General features: G+C 48.2%; 2 protein-coding genes across 3 annotated transcripts in view; one reads left to right on the forward strand and one right to left on the reverse strand.

Moving 5' to 3' along the window:
• B3GNT7 (UDP-GlcNAc:betaGal beta-1,3-N-acetylglucosaminyltransferase 7) overlaps positions 1–20576 on the forward strand; it is a 97823-nt gene that overhangs the window by 27427 nt on the left and 49820 nt on the right. The gene's annotated exons all lie outside the window — the stretch shown is intronic.
• On the reverse strand, positions 9774–20279 carry NCL (nucleolin). Of its 2 annotated transcripts, none has more exons than XR_014547895.1 (15): positions 20041–20250; positions 18327–18434; positions 17367–17622; positions 16834–16977; positions 16097–16273; positions 15775–15861; positions 15096–15225; positions 14390–14526; positions 14063–14186; positions 13573–13727; positions 12696–12822; positions 12205–12356; positions 11037–12093; positions 10344–10867; positions 9774–10247 (listed from the first exon to the last, which is right to left on the reverse strand). XR_014547895.1 is itself a non-coding variant. In XM_083612828.1 (15 exons), exons 1-15 carry the CDS (start codon positions 20056–20058, stop codon positions 10165–10167), a joined length of 2040 nt encoding a protein of 679 aa, XP_083468954.1. In that variant the 5' UTR covers positions 20059–20279; the 3' UTR covers positions 9774–10164. The 2 variants fall into 2 exon arrangements, 1 of the variants encoding a protein (XP_083468954.1); XM_083612828.1 differs by having other exon boundaries at positions 10344–10558; positions 11967–12093; positions 20041–20279.

Consider the following 20576-nt stretch of genomic DNA (forward strand, 5'->3'; position numbering starts at 1 on the left):
TCTACTCACAGTATAAAAAAACTGGCAGTGATCTACACATTGTCGTAAAAAGACTAGCAGTGATCTACCCAAAGTTATGGAATTTTTTTTAGGAAGCCAAAGTTTGGGGTTTGTTTGTTTTTTGCTCTTTTGTAAGGAGATTACTGAAGGGCCAGAGATTGACCAGGATCTACCAGGAACACCTTGTCATCTACCAGTTGGACATACCTGGCTGTAACCCAACAGTCCTAGGCTGACCCGTGAACGAGGTGCTGCAGGAATCGCTTGCTGGATTCCTGGACATGAAAAAGCCGCGTGGCCACCAGCAGCGATGTAGATGTCAAAGTTTTCCCAGATACGTGCCAAGAATACGTTAATCAACTGGAATTTGACCTCCATCCAGGAATAAATATTGAACCATCTGAAAGCTCTAGGGCTTGTGTATGTTGTGACGTGGGGTTTGTGATTTCAGCTCTCTTGACATAATATGCTGGAGACAGTTCTGTAGTAACGCTTCTTTATTACAGCAAACAAGACTGAGAACTGAGGAGGGGAGAGCTACATTTATAGGGACAGGGAACTAGCTAGAAAGGATACATTTTGGAGGGAACAATATCAGGCAATCACAGTCCTGCCTTTTGGAGGAAACCAATAAGACAGAGGATCCAAATACAGCAGCTTAAATGAACCAATAGTAGCTGTACCCTCTGGAACCAAAAGGCAGTTACTTTACCCTAATGCAAATACAGACAACAATAATACAGATATAAAATCCTTTGACTCAATACACAACACCCCTCCCCCCCTAGTGAGCACTGCAGACGTAATCTCTCAGGTACTGTGGGGTCCTACAACTTCTACTTGATCTCCTGACAACAGGTGTTGCCGGTTCTGGATTGGATGTTACCTGTGGTAGGGGGGGTGCTATAGGGGTTTCGTCAGGAACAGATGGAGTCCCAGACATCGCAGGGTCCCCTACCTGTACCTCGTCCTCCTGAGGACTAGCAGACCCTGGTTCATTTGTTGAAATCCCTGGTGACTGCACCTCTGGGCCATTTTCACTCTGGTCTTGCAGCTCTGCGTCGTTAGCCAGGGATGAATTATCTGACCCCTCCCTGCTGAGCGCCCGGCGCCTCAGCTGATCTATATGTCTCTTCCAAACTTGCCCATTTTCCAAGGTCACATAGTAGGACACTGGTCCACTAGTCCGGGTGACCACACCAGCCACCCACCGCGGACCTCGTGAATAGTTCCTCACCCAGACCAGATCTTCAGGGGCGAGATACCTTGTTGTGTCAGCCTCAGCCTGGGGGGTTGCTCTTGAATTACGGTTTGGCATTTTATCTGGGTGGACATAATCCAGCACCGTTACCAGTCTTCTACCCAAGAGCAGCTCAGCTGGCGACTTGCCCGTCGCAGTACACGGAGTCGCATGCTGCAAAATAACATTCGCTCAGCCTGCCCATTGGAGGATGGGTGAAAGGGCGCGGATGTGACCCCTCTTATGAAGTTATCAGCCAAGAATGCCCTGAATTCTTGGGATACAAAAGCTGCCCCATTATCTGATACAATGGTCTCAGGTAACCCGTGGGTTGCAAACAGCTGCCTCAACACCTTGATTACGGCAGCTGATGCCATGCTAGGGACCATCGCCACTTCTAACCATTTGGAATATGCATCGACAATAACCAAAAAGACCTTCCCCTGGAATGGCCCAGCAAAATCTAAGTGCAGCCGGCTCCAGGGAGATCTGGACTGCTCCCACCAGTGAACTGGTGCTCTGGCCACTTCTGGCCGCACCTCTTGGCATGCCTTGCATGTTCGTACCCATTGTTCTATGTTCTGGTCCATTCCAGGCCACCACACATAACATCGGGCTAGCGACTTCATCCTGACCATTCCCGGGTGTCCCATGTGAAGCGTCTCAAGAACCCTGTTTCTCAGTGGTGCTGGGATAATCACCCTATCTCCCCACAGGAGACAACCCTTATGCATGGACAACTCGTGCTGCCTTGTCGCATAAGGCCTGAATTTGTCTTCATGCGGACCACCTGGCCACCCCCTCCCCACCCAAGTGAGCACACGGGAGAGAACAGCATCTTTCCTCGTTTTCTCAGCTATATCAGTAGCCGTTACAGGAGCCCCCGGAAGTGTTTCCAGCATCATTATGTGCTCCGCTGGAGCAGGATCCACATTGCTCCCGCCAGGAAGAGGCAATCGACTCAGCGCATCAGCGTGGCACAACCGTTTCCCCGGCACATGGGTCAAGGTGTACTGGAACCCGTTCAGGAATATAGACCAACGCAACATTCTGGGGGAGAGAATTTGTGGCGTTTGTTTGTTCGGGTTGAACAACCCTAACAGTGGTTTGTGGTCCGTTTCAATGGAGAAATGGCGACCATACACATAATCATGGAACTTTTTGATTCCTGCCACAATTGCAAGCGCCTCTTTGTCAATTTGAGCATAGTTGTGCTCCGTGGGCGACAACGTACGGGAATAGAAAGAGATGGGCTTTTCCGACCCATCCGGTTCCCTATGACTCAGCACCGCCCCCAGGCCGTATTGAGAGGCATCACATGCCAGGACCAGCGGCTTCGACTCATCGTAATGAGCAAGGACGCTCCTGCTACTCAGCATTCCTCGCAAGGAGTCAAAAGCCTTCTGCTGCCCCTGCCCCCATCGCCACACATTCTTTTTCTGCAACAGTCGATGTAATGGTTCAGCTACCGAAGCTTTGTGGGGTAAGAACGAATGATAAAAGTTAATAAGTCCCAGGAATGACTGCAACTGCGTCTTGTTCTGTGGTCGTGGTGCCTCGATGATGGCCTTAATCTTAGCATCTGTGGGGTGGATGCCTGATGCATCAATTTTAAACCCCAAGAAATCCACGGTTGGCACCCCAAAACTGCATTTTTCCTTTTTCAGTTGCAACCCCACCTCCTTGAACTTGAGCAACACTGCACGGACACGCGCAACCAGTTCCTGTGGGTCTTTTCCAGCAATCAAAACGTCATCAAAAAATGGCAAGACCCCCGGCAGACCTCTTAACAGGCGTTCCATGAGCCCTTGAAAAATCCCTGGGGCCACACAAACTCCAAATTGTAATCTGTTAACTCTGAACGCCCCTTTATGTGTGACAATAGTCTGCGCTTCCGCTGATTGTGGGGTTACTGGCAGCTGTTGGTAAGCTTGTGCCAGGTCAATTTTGGCGAACACCTTGCCCCCAGCCAGTTTAGCCAACAGATGTGATACGACTGGAATGGGGTATGAGTTTCCCCTGAGTGCCTTATTGATAGTACATTTGTAATCTGCACAGATCCTGACTTCCCCATTTGCTTTAAGGGGCGTGACAATTGGAGTCTCCCACTTAGCAGAGTCCACGGGTGAGAGAACTCCCTGCTTGACCAATTTATCCAGCTCTGCTTCGATCTTGGGTTGCAGTGCAAATGGCACTCGCCTTGGTTTGAGTCGGATTGGGGCTACCCCAGGGTCCAATTCGAAGTCAACTGGGGGCCCTTTATAACAACCCAGTTTTCCATTAAAGAGACCGGCAAATTCTTTGCATAATGCCTCGCTCATCTCAGGGCAGGTTTGGATTGAATGAAGCCCTGATATACTCAGTCCCAGGGCGGGGAAACAGTCAGTGCCCAGGAGACTGGGGCGACTGCCCTTCGCAATCACCAGTTTGAGTACCGCCTGTTTGTCCCGGAACTGTACTCTCACGGCACACATTCCCATGACATGGATGCGGCCCGCTGAGTATGACTGCAAGGTTGCCGGGAAGGGCTCCAGAGGGGGCAACTTACCCCTGGGGAAGAATGTCCTCGCGGTCTGGTCCGACACGATAGTGAATCCAGATCCGGAGTCCACCTCCATGTCGCACAGCTGACCCTCAATCTTCACCTTGACGTGTGCCTTGCCTTGCGCTGGAAACTGCACGACCCTCCCGTTGATCTCCGTTACGTAGTGGCAGTCCTTTAGAACATGGTTTGCCGTGGACGGTCTGCGATGCTCCAGTCTAGTTGCTCCTGTCGCTCCCAGCGCCGCCGATGTACAGACCCTGGCGATGTGACCTGTCTTCCCACACGTCCGGCACATAGCATCCCGGAAACGACAACTCTTCCGCTCATGGTTTCCGCCACAACCAGGGCACCTGCCTCGGTGATCTTTGTGCACTGTGCAGGCCTGATGCACTGACTCGACCCCACGGACTGGGCTTTGGCTCGGAGTAGCCTCTAGCTCGTCCATGGCATGCGCAACTTCTATCTTAGGGGCCTTGCGACTGGCATCAAGCTCCTCTCTTTCATAATTCTCCGTGGCAGCGGCCTCCTTCAAGGCTGAAGCAAGGGTAACCTCTTCTTTAGCCACGATGCGTCTTCTGGCTTTCTTGCTGCTCAGACCACCGATAAACCGATCCAGGAGAGTCTCTTCCAGACATTGGAAGTCGCAGTGCTGAGCGAGCTTCCGCAGTTCAGCTAGGAATGCAGATACAGACTCCCCAGCACGCTGCTGCCTCTTATGAAACTCCAACCGCCGGGCCATCTTGGTCTCAGTAGGCGCCAAATGGCTTGTCAGGCAGGCAAGAATATCTTTGAGAGGTGTCTCACTTAGCTTCGCTGGAGCAATCAATGCCTTGGCCAGCTTGAAGGTCTCAGGCCCACAGTAGCTCAGGAATGTGGCCCTTCTTTTGCTGGCATCGGTGATCCCTTGAGCCACTGCGAAGAACTCAAAGCGTTCGACGTAGTCTTCCCACGTGTGGGGCTCTGATGGCTGGAAGGGCTCCAATACCCTTGGACTCTCCATTGTCCTGTGGGCAGGGTCGTCTTCTCAGCCGGCCAGTGAGTCTTGTTCTTAGCTACAATCCGGACTCTGAGGCAGGGCTGCGTTTAACCGCTCCTCAGCATTCCGGATCCCATCCTCGTCGCCAGTTGTTGTGACGTGGGGTTTGTGATTTCAGCTCTCTTGACATAATATGCTGGAGACAGTTCTGTAGTAACGCTTCTTTATTACAGCAAACAAGACTGAGAACTGAGGAGGGGAGAGCTACATTTATAGGGACAGGGAACTAGCTAGAAAGGATACATTTTGGAGGGAACAATATCAGGCAATCACAGTCCTGCCTTTTGGAGGAAACCAATAAGACAGAGGATCCAAATACAGCAGCTTAAATGAACCAATAGTAGCTGTACCCTCTGGAACCAAAAGGCAGTTACTTTACCCTAATGCAAATACAGACAACAATAATACAGATATAAAATCCTGAAGCAATCCCACAAGCAGTGTCTGCATTTTGAGCTCTGCCTTGAATAATTTTGCAGTTGTTCAGCCCAGAAGCTCCCTGGGTGATATTGGGCCAGTCACAGCCTTTCAGCTTAACCTGCCTCGCCAGGTTGTTGTGAAGATGGCATGGAGAGGAGGTGGGTGGGGAAGAACCATGAGCTGTTGTAGGATATCTCTTTGGCCATCACTTGTAGCTGAGTACGATTGTCTTCCATAAACACGGTTTTAACAATGAGTCCGTAAGTGACTGTGGAGGCCAATTCTGGATCCACACGTCCTTCCACAGTGGGGACATAGGTTTCCGGGTGGGAGTTGATCATGGTGTGGATTTGCCAAGCGTGCCTTCCTCTTAGCACATTTCTCCCTTGCGTCCTGAGTTCGAATGTCTTCAAAACCCATGACTCCTTTGGTAAAGGCTGTTTTCCAATTGGAACGCTCGCAGGCCAGTGTTTCCCAGTTGTCAGTGTTTATACTACATTTTTTTAGATTTGCCTTGAGAGAGTCTTTAAACCTCTTTTGTTGACCACCAGCATTACACTTTCCATTTTTGAGTTCGGAATAGAGTAGCTGCTTTGGAAGACGATCATCAGGCATCCACACAACATGACCAGTCCAACGAAGTTGATGTTGAAGAATCATTGCTTCAACACTGGCGATCTTTGCTTCTTCCAGTACACTGGTATTAGTTTGCCTGCCTTCCCAAGTGATGTGTAAAATTTTTCGGAGACACTGTTGATGGAATCTTTCAAGGAGTTGGAGATGGCGTTTATAGATGGTCCATGTTTCACAAGCATACAGTAAGGTTAGTAGTACAATAACTTTGTAAAAAGGGTTTCCCTGCGAGTGTCCCAGTCCGCAAACACTCTGCACTTCAATCGGGAGAAAGCTGCACTCACAGAGATAAGGAGATGCTGGCTTTCGGCATCAATGTCGGCCCTTGTGGAAAGATACAAGCTCCTTGTAGGATATAAAGTAATAACAAAAATACATTGGGCACAGCAGGACAGGGCAGCCAGATGACAGTATCTTTCACTATTTAGCTGCAGACATTTTATGTTTCAGGACAGATAAAAGAAAGTGCTTCTTGAGTTCTGAAGCAGAATTTCCGCCTTCAAATGCTACCATTTTGTCCCGTCAGAGCAGGTGCAGGGAATGGCTTTGAACAGGTGGGCCAAATCTTGTATCTCCCCTCCACAGACCAACCACAGGCAGGGCAGAAAAGAACACTGGCAGGTGGTGTCTGGCGGAGGGCAGGCTGAGCCTAAACAGCCTCGGCCCAGTATACCTTCTGGTGGTTCCCTCACTGCAAGAAGTGAGGTTACAGGGAACCAGGCAGAGGGCCTTCTTGGTAGTGGCGCCCGCCCTGTGGAACGCCCTCCCACCAGATGTCAAAGAGAAAAACAATTACCAGATTTTTAGAAGACATCTGAAGGCAGCCCTGTTCAGGGAAGTTTTTATTGTGTGACATTTTAATGTATTTTAATCTTTGTTGGAAGCCGTCCAGAGTGGCTGGGGAAATAATATTATTATTATAGTGGGGCAGCCAGCGTCCCATTCATCCTCATGGACCAGCTGTCATTGCTTCTTTTTCTTATGGGTTTCCTCTCGGATTCCTGGTGTGAGTTGCCTTGAACCAAAGCCTGGCCAGCAGTTCATCCTTGACCAAGTGATAGATTCAGGTCAGAGAACATGACACTTCCCAGTATTTATAGAACTCTATCTCGATTGTTTAAATGTTTAGGATCCGATCTGATTTTCAACAGCGTGTTTTTAAGAGTTTGTTAGCTGCCCCGTGCTCTGTATGAGGAAGGCAGGATGCAAGAAACAATTAACAATAATAAATGTTGTTGTTGTTTAGTCATTTAGCCGTGTCCGACTCTTTGTGACCCCATGGACCGGAGCACGCCAGGCACTTCTCCACTGCCTCCCGCAGTTTGATAAAACTCATGCTGGTAGCTTCAAGAACACCATCCAACCATCTCATCCTCTGTCGTCCCCTTCTCCTTGTGCCCTCCATCTTTCCCAACATCAGGGATAACAATAATAAATAACAATAAATAAATAACTATAATAAATAGCCATGGCAAATCATCAGGAGGGAAAGTGGGCGAGCTAGATCTCTGTGTCAAAGGGATAGAATTGCAGCGGACACATGTGTCTATATATTTAAGGAAGCACAAATATTAGGAAATTCTACACCTACAAGCGACCTCCATCCAACGACCGCCAAACTCAGGGAATTTCTTGCTTCCCAGGACTGTGGGGTTTGTGAGGTGCAAGACTTTGTTCTTCTCACTGGAGCCAGAATTGCTGCTTTTTGTTGCTTTGTGACAGCTGTCTAGGTTGAGACAGGCACAGGAGCCTCGAGAGAGCACAATGTTGGCAACTCAAGTAGGCAGAAGACAGGCAATCCAGATTGCTCTTCTGCATCTCCAGCTAGCCTTCTGTGCCTCAAACTCCCTGTCGCTACAGAGCATCTGTAGCAGAGAAGCTGGCCTTTGAAATATATGAGAAGTGTCTGTGGTCCATGGAGGGCAACCAATGTTGAAAAAAATAAAATAAAATGAACCAATTCCTATGCCCCACAAATAACCCAGAGATGCATTTTAAATAAAAGGACACATTCTACATGCTGATTCCTGGACCGTCTGCGGGCCAGATTGAGACGGCGATTGGGCTGGATCCGGCACCCGGACCTTAGGTTGCCTACCAGAGCTACTGCCAGCAAACCAGTTCCTTTGGGCACTGCTGCCACCTAGTGCTCAGCCCACAGAACAACACCTTTCCTACCATTTCAAGAGGGTCTCTGCTAAGTTTCCAAAATGGCTGAGTCTCGCTGCCAGCGCTCTCTTTGTGCCCGTACACCAACACGAGGTGTGGATCAGAGCTAGGAGTTGGGTCATTTGCTCCCACAGCTCTCATTCATACTATTGATGGGTTGGTAGCGGCTTTTTCTCATGAGGCGGTAGAGGGCTGCCCCCCAATGGCATTGGGTTTTGCACGCAGGTCACGTTTAATTCCTGGCATCTCCAGGGAAGGGCTGGGAACATCCTGCCCGAAACCCTGGAGCTGGTTTAATTCAGCAGCTGGTTTAGATCAGGGCACCTTTGACCCTCCAGGTGTTGCTGAACTACAACTCCCATGGACCTCAGCAAGCCTGGCCAAGAAGCAGGTCTGGTGGGACTTTAAGACACAATGCTCTGGCTTTCCTACACCTCCCTCGTCCCTTTCAATCCCTCTTCCCTTATTGCATCCACCTCTTGCACCTGTAAGCTTCCCTTGCCCTCTCAATTCCAAGTTTTAAAGATATTAGCCCCTTCTTTCTGGAGAAAAACCAGCACCAGCGCAGACTTCCTCCCTGCTTCCTCTTCCCCCACATGCAAAATGGTCACAAGAACCATTTTGTTTCTGCATGCTAAAGCCTTCCTTGTTGCTTTGTCTGATGCCATGGGCACCCATGTACTACAAAGAAAACACCTAAAATTATCAGGCCATCCAAAGGGCAGAGACGGCATGCTGCATTGAGGCCAACTAGCAGAATTTAACATGCTAAAAGCCCAAAGCACATTTCTTTAGCTGCTACTAATGCAGAGTTCAAGGAACTACCTGCACAAAGCAAGCAACCCCCTTACTATTTTGCCTCTGAAGAAATTGGGAATATAGATTCTCAACTTTGCAGGGCAACCAGAGCATCACTGAACACACATAGTCCTCAAAAGGTCTTTGTGCAGGAGTCCACAAGCTTTCAATGCACACTGGAGTTGCATTTATTATTTAAGTGTGATTTTTATCCTACCTTTTGCAGCCGCACTTCCTCAAGCTCCCCCTGCCCCAAACAATCCTGGGAAAATGGGACTGGCCCAAGGTCATATTATACTTTCTTCATACTCACAAGAGACAAAAAAATGCCCATAGCATTAGGTTCTAATAGGAGCAGCCAAGCAGGATTTATAAGCCCCATCTTAGTAAACTCCTACTTGAAAGGCTCTAGCACATGGCTACATCACTAGAGGGGAACACTTTGGTTCTAGAGAAATATAGTTAAGGCAAAGAGCAAGGTAGAAATTCATAGCCGGAAGTTTCCCATTTCAGATGAGACAACACAATTATGTCTCACTTTGAAGCCACCAAACTTACAACAGAACATTCGACCCCTATCGACAAATTTCCACCCATTTGTGTATGTTGCACCATGCTTGAGAAAACAAGTAAATTTTCACTTTTGAGAATATTTCTGAGACCTCTGCCACCTGAGAAATTCACAGCATAAAATTATGTGCCCGCTTCAAAAAAATGAATTAGGTGTACTAAAGAATCACTGATGGCATCTCTGCCTGTGATGGCAGCTTAAGCACAATTTCAGGTGTTGGGGGTACAAAAGTATGGAGCAGTGAAGGTACACAGCCACTTTCTCTCCGTTCCCAGCAATCCTTCCAAGCTTTGTGTAAAACCCCATTTGCCTGGCTAGTTTGTGGATTCCCCTGGAACTTTGCTGAGAAACACACAAGAAATCTGTTTAGGCCCTTTAATCTGTCCAAGACAGTGTGCCAAGACACAAATGATAAAACATTTTTGCATTTTTACAGCAAATAAACAAAAAACAAAAAAAGGAAAAACCCTACAGAAATGTATAAGGAAGTTAATTTTGTACATGGGGTAAAACGTTATAAATTCAGGACAAATGCACTGACACAGGTCAACTCCCACATTTCTTGTTGCTTTTTAAAAGTTCATATGCGTGGCCAGGCAGTCAGATGGCTGTTTCTTCATTGAAAGGAATTTTTCCAAGTAGCTCTTAAGAGGGACTGCAACGCATCTTGGAATGTCCTCAGAAGGCTCCGTCATATTGGTAGTGACAGAATTAAAAACCCCAGAGTCCTTTCAGATATAGGGACAAGCCACTCAGTCATCAAATTTTATCTTTTTCCCTTGTGGTTTGTGGTCGCCACCTCCTCCTCGGCCTCCCCTGAAGCCGCCGCCTCTGCCTAAAAGAGATAAAGAGAGTAATTTTTAAAAATCCAAGCTCTTCACACACTGCCATTATTCAAATATGAAAGGACAAACATTATCAGCACAAATACCTCCAAATCCTCTGCCGCCACCCCGTCCGCCGAAGCCTCCTCTGCCACCCCGGCCTCCTCTGCCGCCACGACCGAAGCCGCCGCCGCCACGTGGCCCATCGCCCTTGGGCTTGGCAAAGTCGAGGGTCACTTTGTTTCCATCGATCTCTCCGTCCTCCATGGCTTCCTTTGCTGCTTTGGCTTCTTCTGGGGAGCTGAAGTCCACAAAGCCAAATCTAGGAAAGAGCAGGGGACAGTTTCAACACTCCACCCTGTTGCTGAAGAACTGATTCAGATGGAGGGGTCTTTAATACCTGCAATCATCATTACAACTCCCTTTGGAGGAATTCTAGGGCCAAATGAGACACATCCAACTAGTGCATCACAAAAAAACTGGGAGGACAGACTGAGAATGTCCCAAGTTATCTGCAATACACCCCGAGGCATCTAGCCCACCTTCCCGCCAAAGGGACTCAAAGGGTGTTAAACTCAGCTCGCTGACAGAACATGCCTGCTGAAACAGGACTTTCAACCCTAGACTACAACTAAGTTTCAACAGAACAGCTGATCTGCACTCCTGAAGTATTTAGCCTGAAAGAAGAGCAGCAAACAAGCCAGGTATCAGCTAATTTTCAGCTGTCTAGGAAATGCATACAAAAGGCAGGTCTTCCCTGTAGAGGATGGCCAGATTAGTTTTTAAATGCAGGTAAGCACCAGCTAATAGGGAAGCGGGTGGCGCTGTGGGTTAAACTACAGAGCCTAGGACTTGTTGATCAGGTTACGGTTCAAATTGCTGCGACAGGGTGAGCTCCCTTTGCTTGGTCCCAGCTCCTGCCAACCTAGCAGTTCGAAAGCACATCAAAGTGCAAGTAGATAAATAGGTACTGTGTTTCCGTGCGCTGCTCTGGTTCGCCAGAAGCGGCTTAGTCATGCTGACCACATGACCCGGAAGCTGTCTGCAGACAAATGCCGGCTCCCGCAACCCCAGAGTCGGTCACGACTGGACCTAATGGTCAGGGGTCCCTGTACCTTTAAGCACCAGCTAAGGTTATGCTCAAAGTCAATTGAACTACAATAAATATTACAATTTAATGCTGGTGTGGTAGTTCTGATTTCTGCATGGCTACAAACAATGCTGCTCAAATGCCCTGGCCCTGAAATGAAAGAATATTCCCCCCCCTAACGTGGGGCCTGAACATACAACCTTGAGACTAAGCGTCTCTTGCTTTACTCTCTAAGCTTCTGACATCAACAGTCTACACTTGTGAAAGCCGCATAGATGGGGATTTTGCCCATCCTAGACGTAGATATCCACACACTTAACTGCAGGTTGCACTGCATGCTATGAATCTGCAGGCAGGCAAATTGCAGGGTTGTCCCACAGCAGTGACAGTTGCTCATCTGAAGCAGACAAGGCACCCAAGGTCAGGGCTGCAGTTTTACTCTTCTTCTCGTGCGAATCCATAGCCTGCCACTGGATTATCAGCAGGAAGGAGCTCATTGAGAAGGCAGGAAGGCTCCTGAGTTTACACAGAGAAGCTCAAAGGAGAGGCCTAGTGGGATCAAGGGGAGGTCAGCAGCAGTGAGACTTTTGTGCTTGCCATCAGGTCAAAAACTCTGGGACAGAGGCAGCTTTACACCTACCCTTTGGATGAGCCAGTATCTCTGTCAGTGACTATTCTTGCGGTAACGGAGCCTTCAAACGACTCTTTCAAGGTTTCTTCTGTTGTTTCCTCAGACAAGCCTTTGACAAACAATGTTTTGCTTTGCTCTGAATAAAAAACAAACATAAAATTTTAGCCCTGTTGATACAGCAAGGGCTAAATAAAACACCACCCCCACCCTCAAATGATTTTAAGTTAGGGCACGGAGAAAGACTTACGTCCAAATCCTCCTCTAGCATTGAAATTCCTGTTTTGTCCCCCTGGTGTGCTGAATTCCAGCCTGATTGTCCGGCCTTCAATTTCTGTGTTGTTGAAGGAATTCATTGCTTCTTTTGCATCCTCAGTTGTGGGGAAGTCTATAAATGCGTACCTGCACAAAGAGAAGCAAGAATCAAGTTAAGAAACTGAGTCACAGGGGTAGATGGGGAAGTAGCTTCAGCCCAAGCCAGTGGCGGGTGCAGCCAGAGGCAAAAGCGAGCCCAACAATGCATGTTATTTCCTTCGTTTAGCAGCCTAGCTTCTAACCCACCCACTCCGTCCTCCAGCTAAACAAGCATCAATCATTATCTGAATCCAAAGACACACTTCAGCCAGGCAAGTCTTAAGGAGTTCTAACTTCCTAGGGAAATGACATTTAATGTTCTGAGGGGTTGCCTAGTCAAGAGAGAGGATTTAATCATCAGGTCACCACACGCCTGCTCCTACATACCCTTTTGGCCTCCCCTGGTTGTTCTGTGGGATCCTGATTGCTGCCGCTTTCTCAAAGACTTCCTGGAGAGATTCTTCTGTCGCATCGTATGAGAGGTTGTTCACAACAAGGGTCTTTGACTCTCCACCTGCAGAAAAGAAAGGTTCATTCTAGAGTCTCTCCAATATTTTCCACTTACTCTTATTATTATCATTAACATTCTCCTCCATCTATTAACAAGAAACAGAACTGCCTTTGACAAACTGTCAAAGAAGAGAGAACGTTTTGGTTAGACTAGTCGCAGATGGGGTGCAGGTGTTTGTTGTTAGCTTTCCTGGTTGCCCATGCTAAGATGCAATGGCTCTCGTGGAACTTTATGTACGGTTCAGAAAGCGTGGGCAGCTGAGGCTGCAGAAGGCTAAAGAAATGTTTCCAGGAAAGGAAAACACAAACACCCACCCACACTTACATAAGGTAAGCTGAAGCCCCACAGCAACCAAAATTCTAAAGGGTCATCAGAAGGAAGCAGAAACCAACTAAGCCTCTTTTTTCAAGGCAAGATGCCTTTTGAGAATTGGGAGTACAGTGGTACCTCAGGTTACATACGCTGCAGGTTACAGACTCCGCTAACCAGAAATAGTACCTCGGGTTAAGAACTTTGCTTCAGGATGAGAACAGAAATCGTGCTCTGGTGGCGCACCTGCAGCAGGAGGCCCCATTAGCTAAAGTGGTGCTTCAGGTTAAGAACAGACCTCTGGAACGAATTAAGTACTTAACCCGAGGTACCACTGTATGCCACTGTAATGACCGCAGCTTCTCTGCAGTCACCTTTCAGTGTTTTGTCATGCCAAGCCAATTCCAACACCAGATAACAACTGAATGCAGCAAAGCAGATTACCTGGCTGTCCTCCTTTACTGAATTTTCTGCCATCCACCTGGCTCTTCTCACCAGTGTAGTCAAGCATGATGGCACGGCCCTCAATCTCCATCCCTTGCTTTTCCTCCATCGCTTTCTCTGCGTCTGCCTCGGATTTAAACTCAATGTAGGCAATCCTGAGGGATGGGGAGAACACAAAAACGGCAAGTTTGTTCTGAATGTCTTGGGGAGACAATTCTCTAGAAGAAAATAGCTAGCAATGACATTAAACACCATCCCAAAGATACGTTCAATACAATGAACCTTGCAGGCGAGTGAAAAAACTCCTGCAGACAGATACAGCCCTGTTGTAGTACAACAAATTTGAAATCGTGTTGGGTAGTAGGAGGGTCAGAACTTTTAGGATTTCCTGGATAGAAAAGCATATGCAGAGTAGCTGGGGAATTCTGCTGCTGAATGGCAGGGTCCACAGCAATGCAGCCCACAATCTCGTGCTAATGGAGGTACATACCCTTTGCTATTTCCATCCTTGGACACCAGCCTGACTTCCAGGGCATTGTCAAAGACTTCTTGCAGGTCTTCTTGGGTTATACTGTAAGAAAGGTTCTTCACAAAGATAGTCCTTGCATCTCTCTCTAAAAAGCAAACACCACAAGAGGTTATAGACCCAGAGAAAAGTACTTTGAACACTCACACTCTGTGGCATCTATTTGGAAACTTCACTCTATCAGGAGAGCCGCAGGAACATGTGCAGGCAAAGGCTGCTATAAAGTCCTTCGTCTATGAGAACAATAAGAGGGTCCAAGAATACCAAGCTTGTACTAAAAAGAGAGCTTACCTTTCTTGTTCTCTTGGATGCACTCCCTGGTCTTTGCTTTTTCCAGTTTTATTTCCAAGCCCAATAATTTCTTTCCATTTAGCTTAAGTGCTTTATCCACATCAGCTTCCGATGAGAAATCCACATAGCCAAACCTCCTGCAGAACAGAAGGTTTATTTTCAGTGTTCAAACCAAATATCCACAAGGTAACCAAAGTAAACAACAGCCTTAATGTGGCATCTAAAAACTAGCAAGTCTACCCAATGGACACACTAGGCTGAACATGTGCAGTATTTGCAAGGGGACACAGAAACTTTGTCACATTTTAGGTGATGACTGCTTGCAAAGCTTTAAAAGTTAACATGTTTTACAGCAGTCTCATTCAAAATCCAGTTGAAATATTATCCTTCTGCTACCCACTCTTCTCCTGGAAGAACCACTGTAAGATGCAGCAGTCTCCTTATCTCCAGAACAAATACTACTTTTTGCACGAGTGTCTAATGTGTGTCCCTCCAGTTGCTGTCAGGCCTCGCAACTCCCACTGGCCCCAACCAGCATGGCCAGAGATGACAGGAGTTGCTGTCCAACAAAATATGCTCTTCATCCCTAGACTGAAGAAGCATTCACTTCCTCCTTGCCACAACAGAAAGGCGTTTTAAAGTGAAGTTTTTACTTTTAAAGAATTCTTAAGATTTCGTAATATACACAAGTAAACTTAGTTCTTACTTTGAGTTTCCAATTCTGACTTCTTGCACTTCAAGATCCTTTTTGGCAAAGAAATCCTTGACGGCAACTTTCAGTTCCTCAAAGTCTTTGTTTCCATTCAGGTTGCCCATGAAGATGGAGAAGGCAGCTTCTAAAAAGTTAATGGGAGATTACATGAGTTATGCAAACACTTCAAGGAAATGACTACAAGAAAGGCCTGGTGGAGCCACCTGTGCAAAACTCTTAGTGCACCAAGCCTGGGAATCTCCCAACATTAGCTGTCATTTCCACAGGTAACTATGCTGCACTAAGAGTATACTGCACACTCACTGGAGCAGTGCAACAAGGACCTTCCATTCTAGTCTCTTTTCCTCTTAATTCTCATGCTCCACAGCACCCTTTTAAAGCCTCACAGATGTCCATTTTAACAGGCAGCGTGCTAATAAATAAAAGGATCCTTGAAAAAAGGCCACTATGGGATCCCTGAGATGTGACACAAACAGTATGTGGCCGCTACACTTGGCTTCAGCACCCCAAGAATCAAACCCTCTCCTACTTGAAGAGGCATATCCTTGGATTTAACTTTTAGGTTAGGTGTTGGAAATTGGCCTTACTCTGCACAGAGGCATTATGGGATAGGTTACCATACTTTTTCAAGGGCCAATCTAAAGAACAAGTGAAAACATGGTGGATTTCTCACCTTCCACTTTCTTTTTCTTGGCATCTGGGGCTCCTTTCTGCTTGGCCATTTCCTTCTTTCTTTTTCCAGACATTTCTTGCACGTTCTCTGTAGTGGGAAGAGAAGCAAAGGAGGTGTCAGAAAGATCCCAGGGGGTGCACGGAGCACATCAGAAGCGAGCAGCTGGATCAGGACTTGACTATCTTCAGGATGTGTTCATATGTGATTAATACCACATCAGCTCAGCGAGAATTCATCATTTCCAGCTCTAGGACCAAAGCAGAAGGCAAGACAACTGCAAGGTTTTGAGAGCTCTGGGGGACTTCAGAGATGGCCAACTCACCTTCCTCCTCTTCATCGTCCTCTTCGTCGTCGTCGTCCTCCTCCTCGTCATCATCTTCCTCATCCTCAGAATCTTCTTTGGCGGCTTTAGCAGGTGTGACTTTTACTGGTGCTGTTTTTGCCAGCGCAGCTTTTTTCCCTTTTGCAGGGGTGATCTCCATGGGCTCATCTTCAGATTCTAGAACCACAGGGAGCTCTTTTAGGTTAACACTCACAGTGCATAGCCACTGTATCAAAGAGATGCACTCAAGAACAACTCCTTTTGCTCACTTTGACTCCTTAAAAAAATTATGGTTGTTACTAGAAAACTATGCTTATGAACATGAGAGTCACGAGCCTCAGTGATGTCATTGTGCAACATCACAGAATCAGACAACTCAACTGTGCAAACCAGAGTTTGGAATGCGAGTCAAGCCTGCCTAACACTACATGGGCCTCCATTTTGATGTGCCAGTGTGTCCAGATTTAAGTTTATTGTGTCCTGATTCAGCTGGGAAGCAGGATTAGTATGCCCCCGCTATGGGCGCTGTTTAAACATCCAACACATCAGCTCATACTAGAGACATCACAAGATCAGTATTAAGTCCCAATACTCATCATCTGTGCTGGTATCTAGACTCAAACAAGGCAGCAAGTTATCTCAACCTATTCTGCTTTTTCCAACCCAACTATTTATTCTGAAACTGGATGACTCAGAATAATCCCTACATATGCTTCTCATAAATGAAAGAGCCTTACCGTCTTCCTCCTCCTCATCTTCGTCGTCTTCATCATCCTCAGACTCTTGTTTGGCTGATATGGCAGCTACAGCGGCTACAGGCTTTTTTCCTGCCGCCTGCACGGCTTTCCTTACTGGTACTGCAGGCTCCTCCTCAGATTCATCTGCATGAAGCAATTTATCAGCAGTTGTTGAAAGATCAATACTGGAACATTTATAAAGGCCTACTGAACCTCTAACTGCATGATGGGAACCAGAAACCATGATTCAAGACCTAACTACCTGAAGGATTGAAATGAATCATATGGTTCATGCACGGCAACACTGACTCCAAATGGTGACCATCTTGTACTACAAAACTTAGTAGCACACACAAGTTATCTATCTATCTATCTATCTATCTATCTATCTATCGCAAGAAATATCATGCTGTTCTCGTGTATTTTTGCTTGCTTTGAATGATTTACTGCTTTGCTGTAAAAGCCAGAAACTTTTCTGAATCTGGCAACAGCAATTTCAGTTTACTAAAGTAATTTACTCCCACCAAATTCACCTTCATCCTCCTCGCTATCCTCCTCCTCATCTTCCTCCTCTTCACTCTCTTCTTTCTTGGCGTTCTTCCCATTTTTTGCTCCTTTGGCAGGAACCGGTGTCTTCTTCAGTGGAGTAGCGGCTTTCTTTGCTGGGGTAGCCACAGCTTTTTTGGCTGGGGTAGCCACTATCTTCTTACCAGGAGTTGCTGCTTTTTTGTTGGGAGTGGCTACGGCTGCTGCTTTTGCTGGGGTAACTGCTTTCTTCTGGGGAACCATCTGCGGGAAGAGAAATATTCCAGTCAACAAGACACCATGCAATCTAAGATGGATGCAAAACTGAGAATATTGTTAAGATTCATGCTCCCTTACCTGGGAGCAAGCCCATCTGAACACAGCAAGGTTTGTTTCCAAGTCAACATGCAAAGGATTGCATGGTACAATCTCTAACCACTAGTTTGCTCCACAAATTAAGACAGTTGGATCTCCTTAGGAATCATCACTAGGGACTACTATGAGGTAATATATATAGATGGGACTTAGGAAGAGAAATTAACTTAAGAACTTGACCTTTGCCCCTAGGAGTGCCTTCCATTTCATGCAATCTTTTTTTTCTCTGCCCAAAACTTGATTTTTCAGCTAATGAGCTACTTTAACACTAGTAATAGTAATATAATATATAAAATATTTATTATTTATACCCTGACCATCTGGCTTGGTTTCCCCAGCCACTCCGGGTGGCTCACAGCATATATAGAAACATAAAACATTAAAAACCTCCAGATACAGGTCTGCCTTCTTCTAAAAGTCAGATAGTTTATATCCTTGACATCTGAAGTGTAAGGATTTAGGCAGGAAAGCAAGATTTGGCTCACTGTACTTTATCATTTACACAACTTCAGGCTAAATATTGACAAGCAGCTTAAGACATTAGATTTAAGGTTACACTAACTGGCTTCAAGCACCAAAGGCCAAATTCTTACCTCTTCCTCACTGCTCTCCTCCTCTTCTGAAGATTCCTCCTCTTCACTGTCGTCCACATCCTTTGGAGGAGGAGCCATTTTCTTCTGTTTAGGCTGGCTTTTAACGTTCTGGTGGGAGACAGAGCACGAGTTAGAAGTCTGTTTTTCCCAATGCTCAAAATTGCTGCTATCAGGATACACTTATAATAAGTCTCCTTACTTACTGAAAAGCGTGCTACTCCTTTTAATAGTTCGCAGTGAAGCGCAACTGCTTAAACACCCCTACCTTATACCTTCCTCTTTTTCATACAGGAGATCTTCCCATTTGAGTGGGAATGCTTAAATAATTAACATTAAACATTCCAGCCTTGCTTCCCTCTTACTACTACTGCCACAATCCAACCACAGGTAGGCAATGCAAAGTCCCACTGATCTCACTGATAACTAGCACATGGAAGTTAAGTCCCACTGATCTCACTGGAACTTAACGCCACGTGCTTAGTTATATTACGAACATCAGCAGGCCTCTGAACTAAACTCCATTAATAGAGACACATTCTGCCCAACCATATGCAAGCTCACTGTGCCACAGGAGCAAATGCCCCCCCCCCACTGAAGCATCACGTACAAGCACTTCAGACGGCACGTGGGATTCACTCTCTAGGTTATTAAAGCAATTATAAAATGTTATTTGCTCCCGCCCGCTTTACAGCAGCACCCCTCGAGGGAGGACCTGTTTTTGCGCCTGGCGGAAGATCAATCTGGTCCTGCATAGAGATACCCAATATCCCTACGAGAGGCGGGGCTCCAAACTGGTCGGCTGGCCTCAGGAATCCCGTGAGGAGCCCTCCGAGCCTGTCTGAGGTACGAGGGCCGGCGGAAAAACCCCTCAGCGGCTGCTTCCCCCGGGAGCCTCGTGGGCGCAAAGCGCAGTCCCAGCTCCGCTTTCCCCGCCACCGGTCATCGGCTGACCCGTTGCTCGGTTCCTTTCCTCAAGATGGCTAGTGCGATGTTTCCCTCCGCAGCCGCGTGGCCGGAGGGACCAGACCCAGGCAGCGGCGGCGGAGGCCGCAAGGCCCGCGATGCCGCACCACGTGGAACCCCCCTGGAGAGCGGCTTCCTTCCCCCTCCCACGTGCTCCGCTACGCACGGCCGGGATCACGTGGCCACGGCGCGGCGACGCCGAAACGCGCGCGCGAGGCCCGCTCCCAACGCCCCCCCTCCCTCCCCTCGAAAACCGCTCGCGCGCCCGCCAAGCTAGGCTACGCTAAGCTAAGCTCGGTTGACCCGCGTATGCGCGCCCCCCCCCCGCCCGCGGGACGTACGTCGAGCGCGTTTAAAAGATTCCGGCTGAGGCGGAGCGGAGGGCGCCTAGAAACTCCTCGTGTGGCGCGCGCGCGCGCCCTCTCGATCCCGTTGGAAGAGAAAGGGCGATGGGCCTCTAGAAACCGCCCGACGTTCTACTACCGTGGCGTGCGCGCGCCGCTTTGAGAGGCCGTTGGTTGGGGGGGGAGCCTTGAAACAACAGCATCTTCTTATTCTCTCTCCCCCCCCCCCCGCTTAATTCTCCCTCAGTGAAACCTGCGGGAGGCCTCGAAACCGCCGCGCGCGCGCCAGGCCGCCGTCACGCCGCCCTCGTTTCCCCCTCCCTCAGAATTCCGCGCGGGCCAAAGAAAGGGGCCTCCATGTTGTGGGCCTTTCTCTCCCTTCCCGCCATGTAGGCCGCGGCGCTCACCTTGGCGAGCTTCACCATAATGGCGGCGGGGTTGTCCGGATGTGTAGAGCGTCGAAAGAAGCCTCCGCTCGCTCCTGGCGCCTCGCTCGAGTCTCGGCCCGAACCGAAAAGAGTGAGGTCGAGGACTAGCTTAACTCTTCCTCCCGCCCCGCGGCGCTGCCTTAGCCAATCGGCGCTCGCGGAGCCCACCGCCCGCCCCCTCGCCGAGATGAGGAGCCACTCCTCGGGCTCTTTCGGAGTAGGCGGGGGGAGCCGATAGCAGCAAGGCCCGCCCCGCCCAATCAGAAACCGCGCCTAATTCGGAGGCGGGTCGAAGGGCCGCGGCCAATAGGGCGGCAGCGCTGGTAAGTGCGAGAGCTGCGATAGGCCCGCGCTGACGGGCGGAAGTGGCGGAGTGAAGGAAGAGGAGCACGTGGCGCTGGTCTGTCTTCAACCATGTGGGGCTGCCCATTTTGTGTGCTGGTTTCTCGGGGGGGGGGGTTTGGGAAACTGCCTAGCGAGGTGGGAGACAAGGATCCAGCACTCTGCACTTACCT

The sequence above is a fragment of the Podarcis filfolensis genome (genome assembly GCF_964270895.1).
Source record: "Podarcis filfolensis genome assembly, chromosome: 5".
Lineage (NCBI taxonomy): Eukaryota > Metazoa > Chordata > Lepidosauria > Squamata > Lacertidae > Podarcis > Podarcis filfolensis.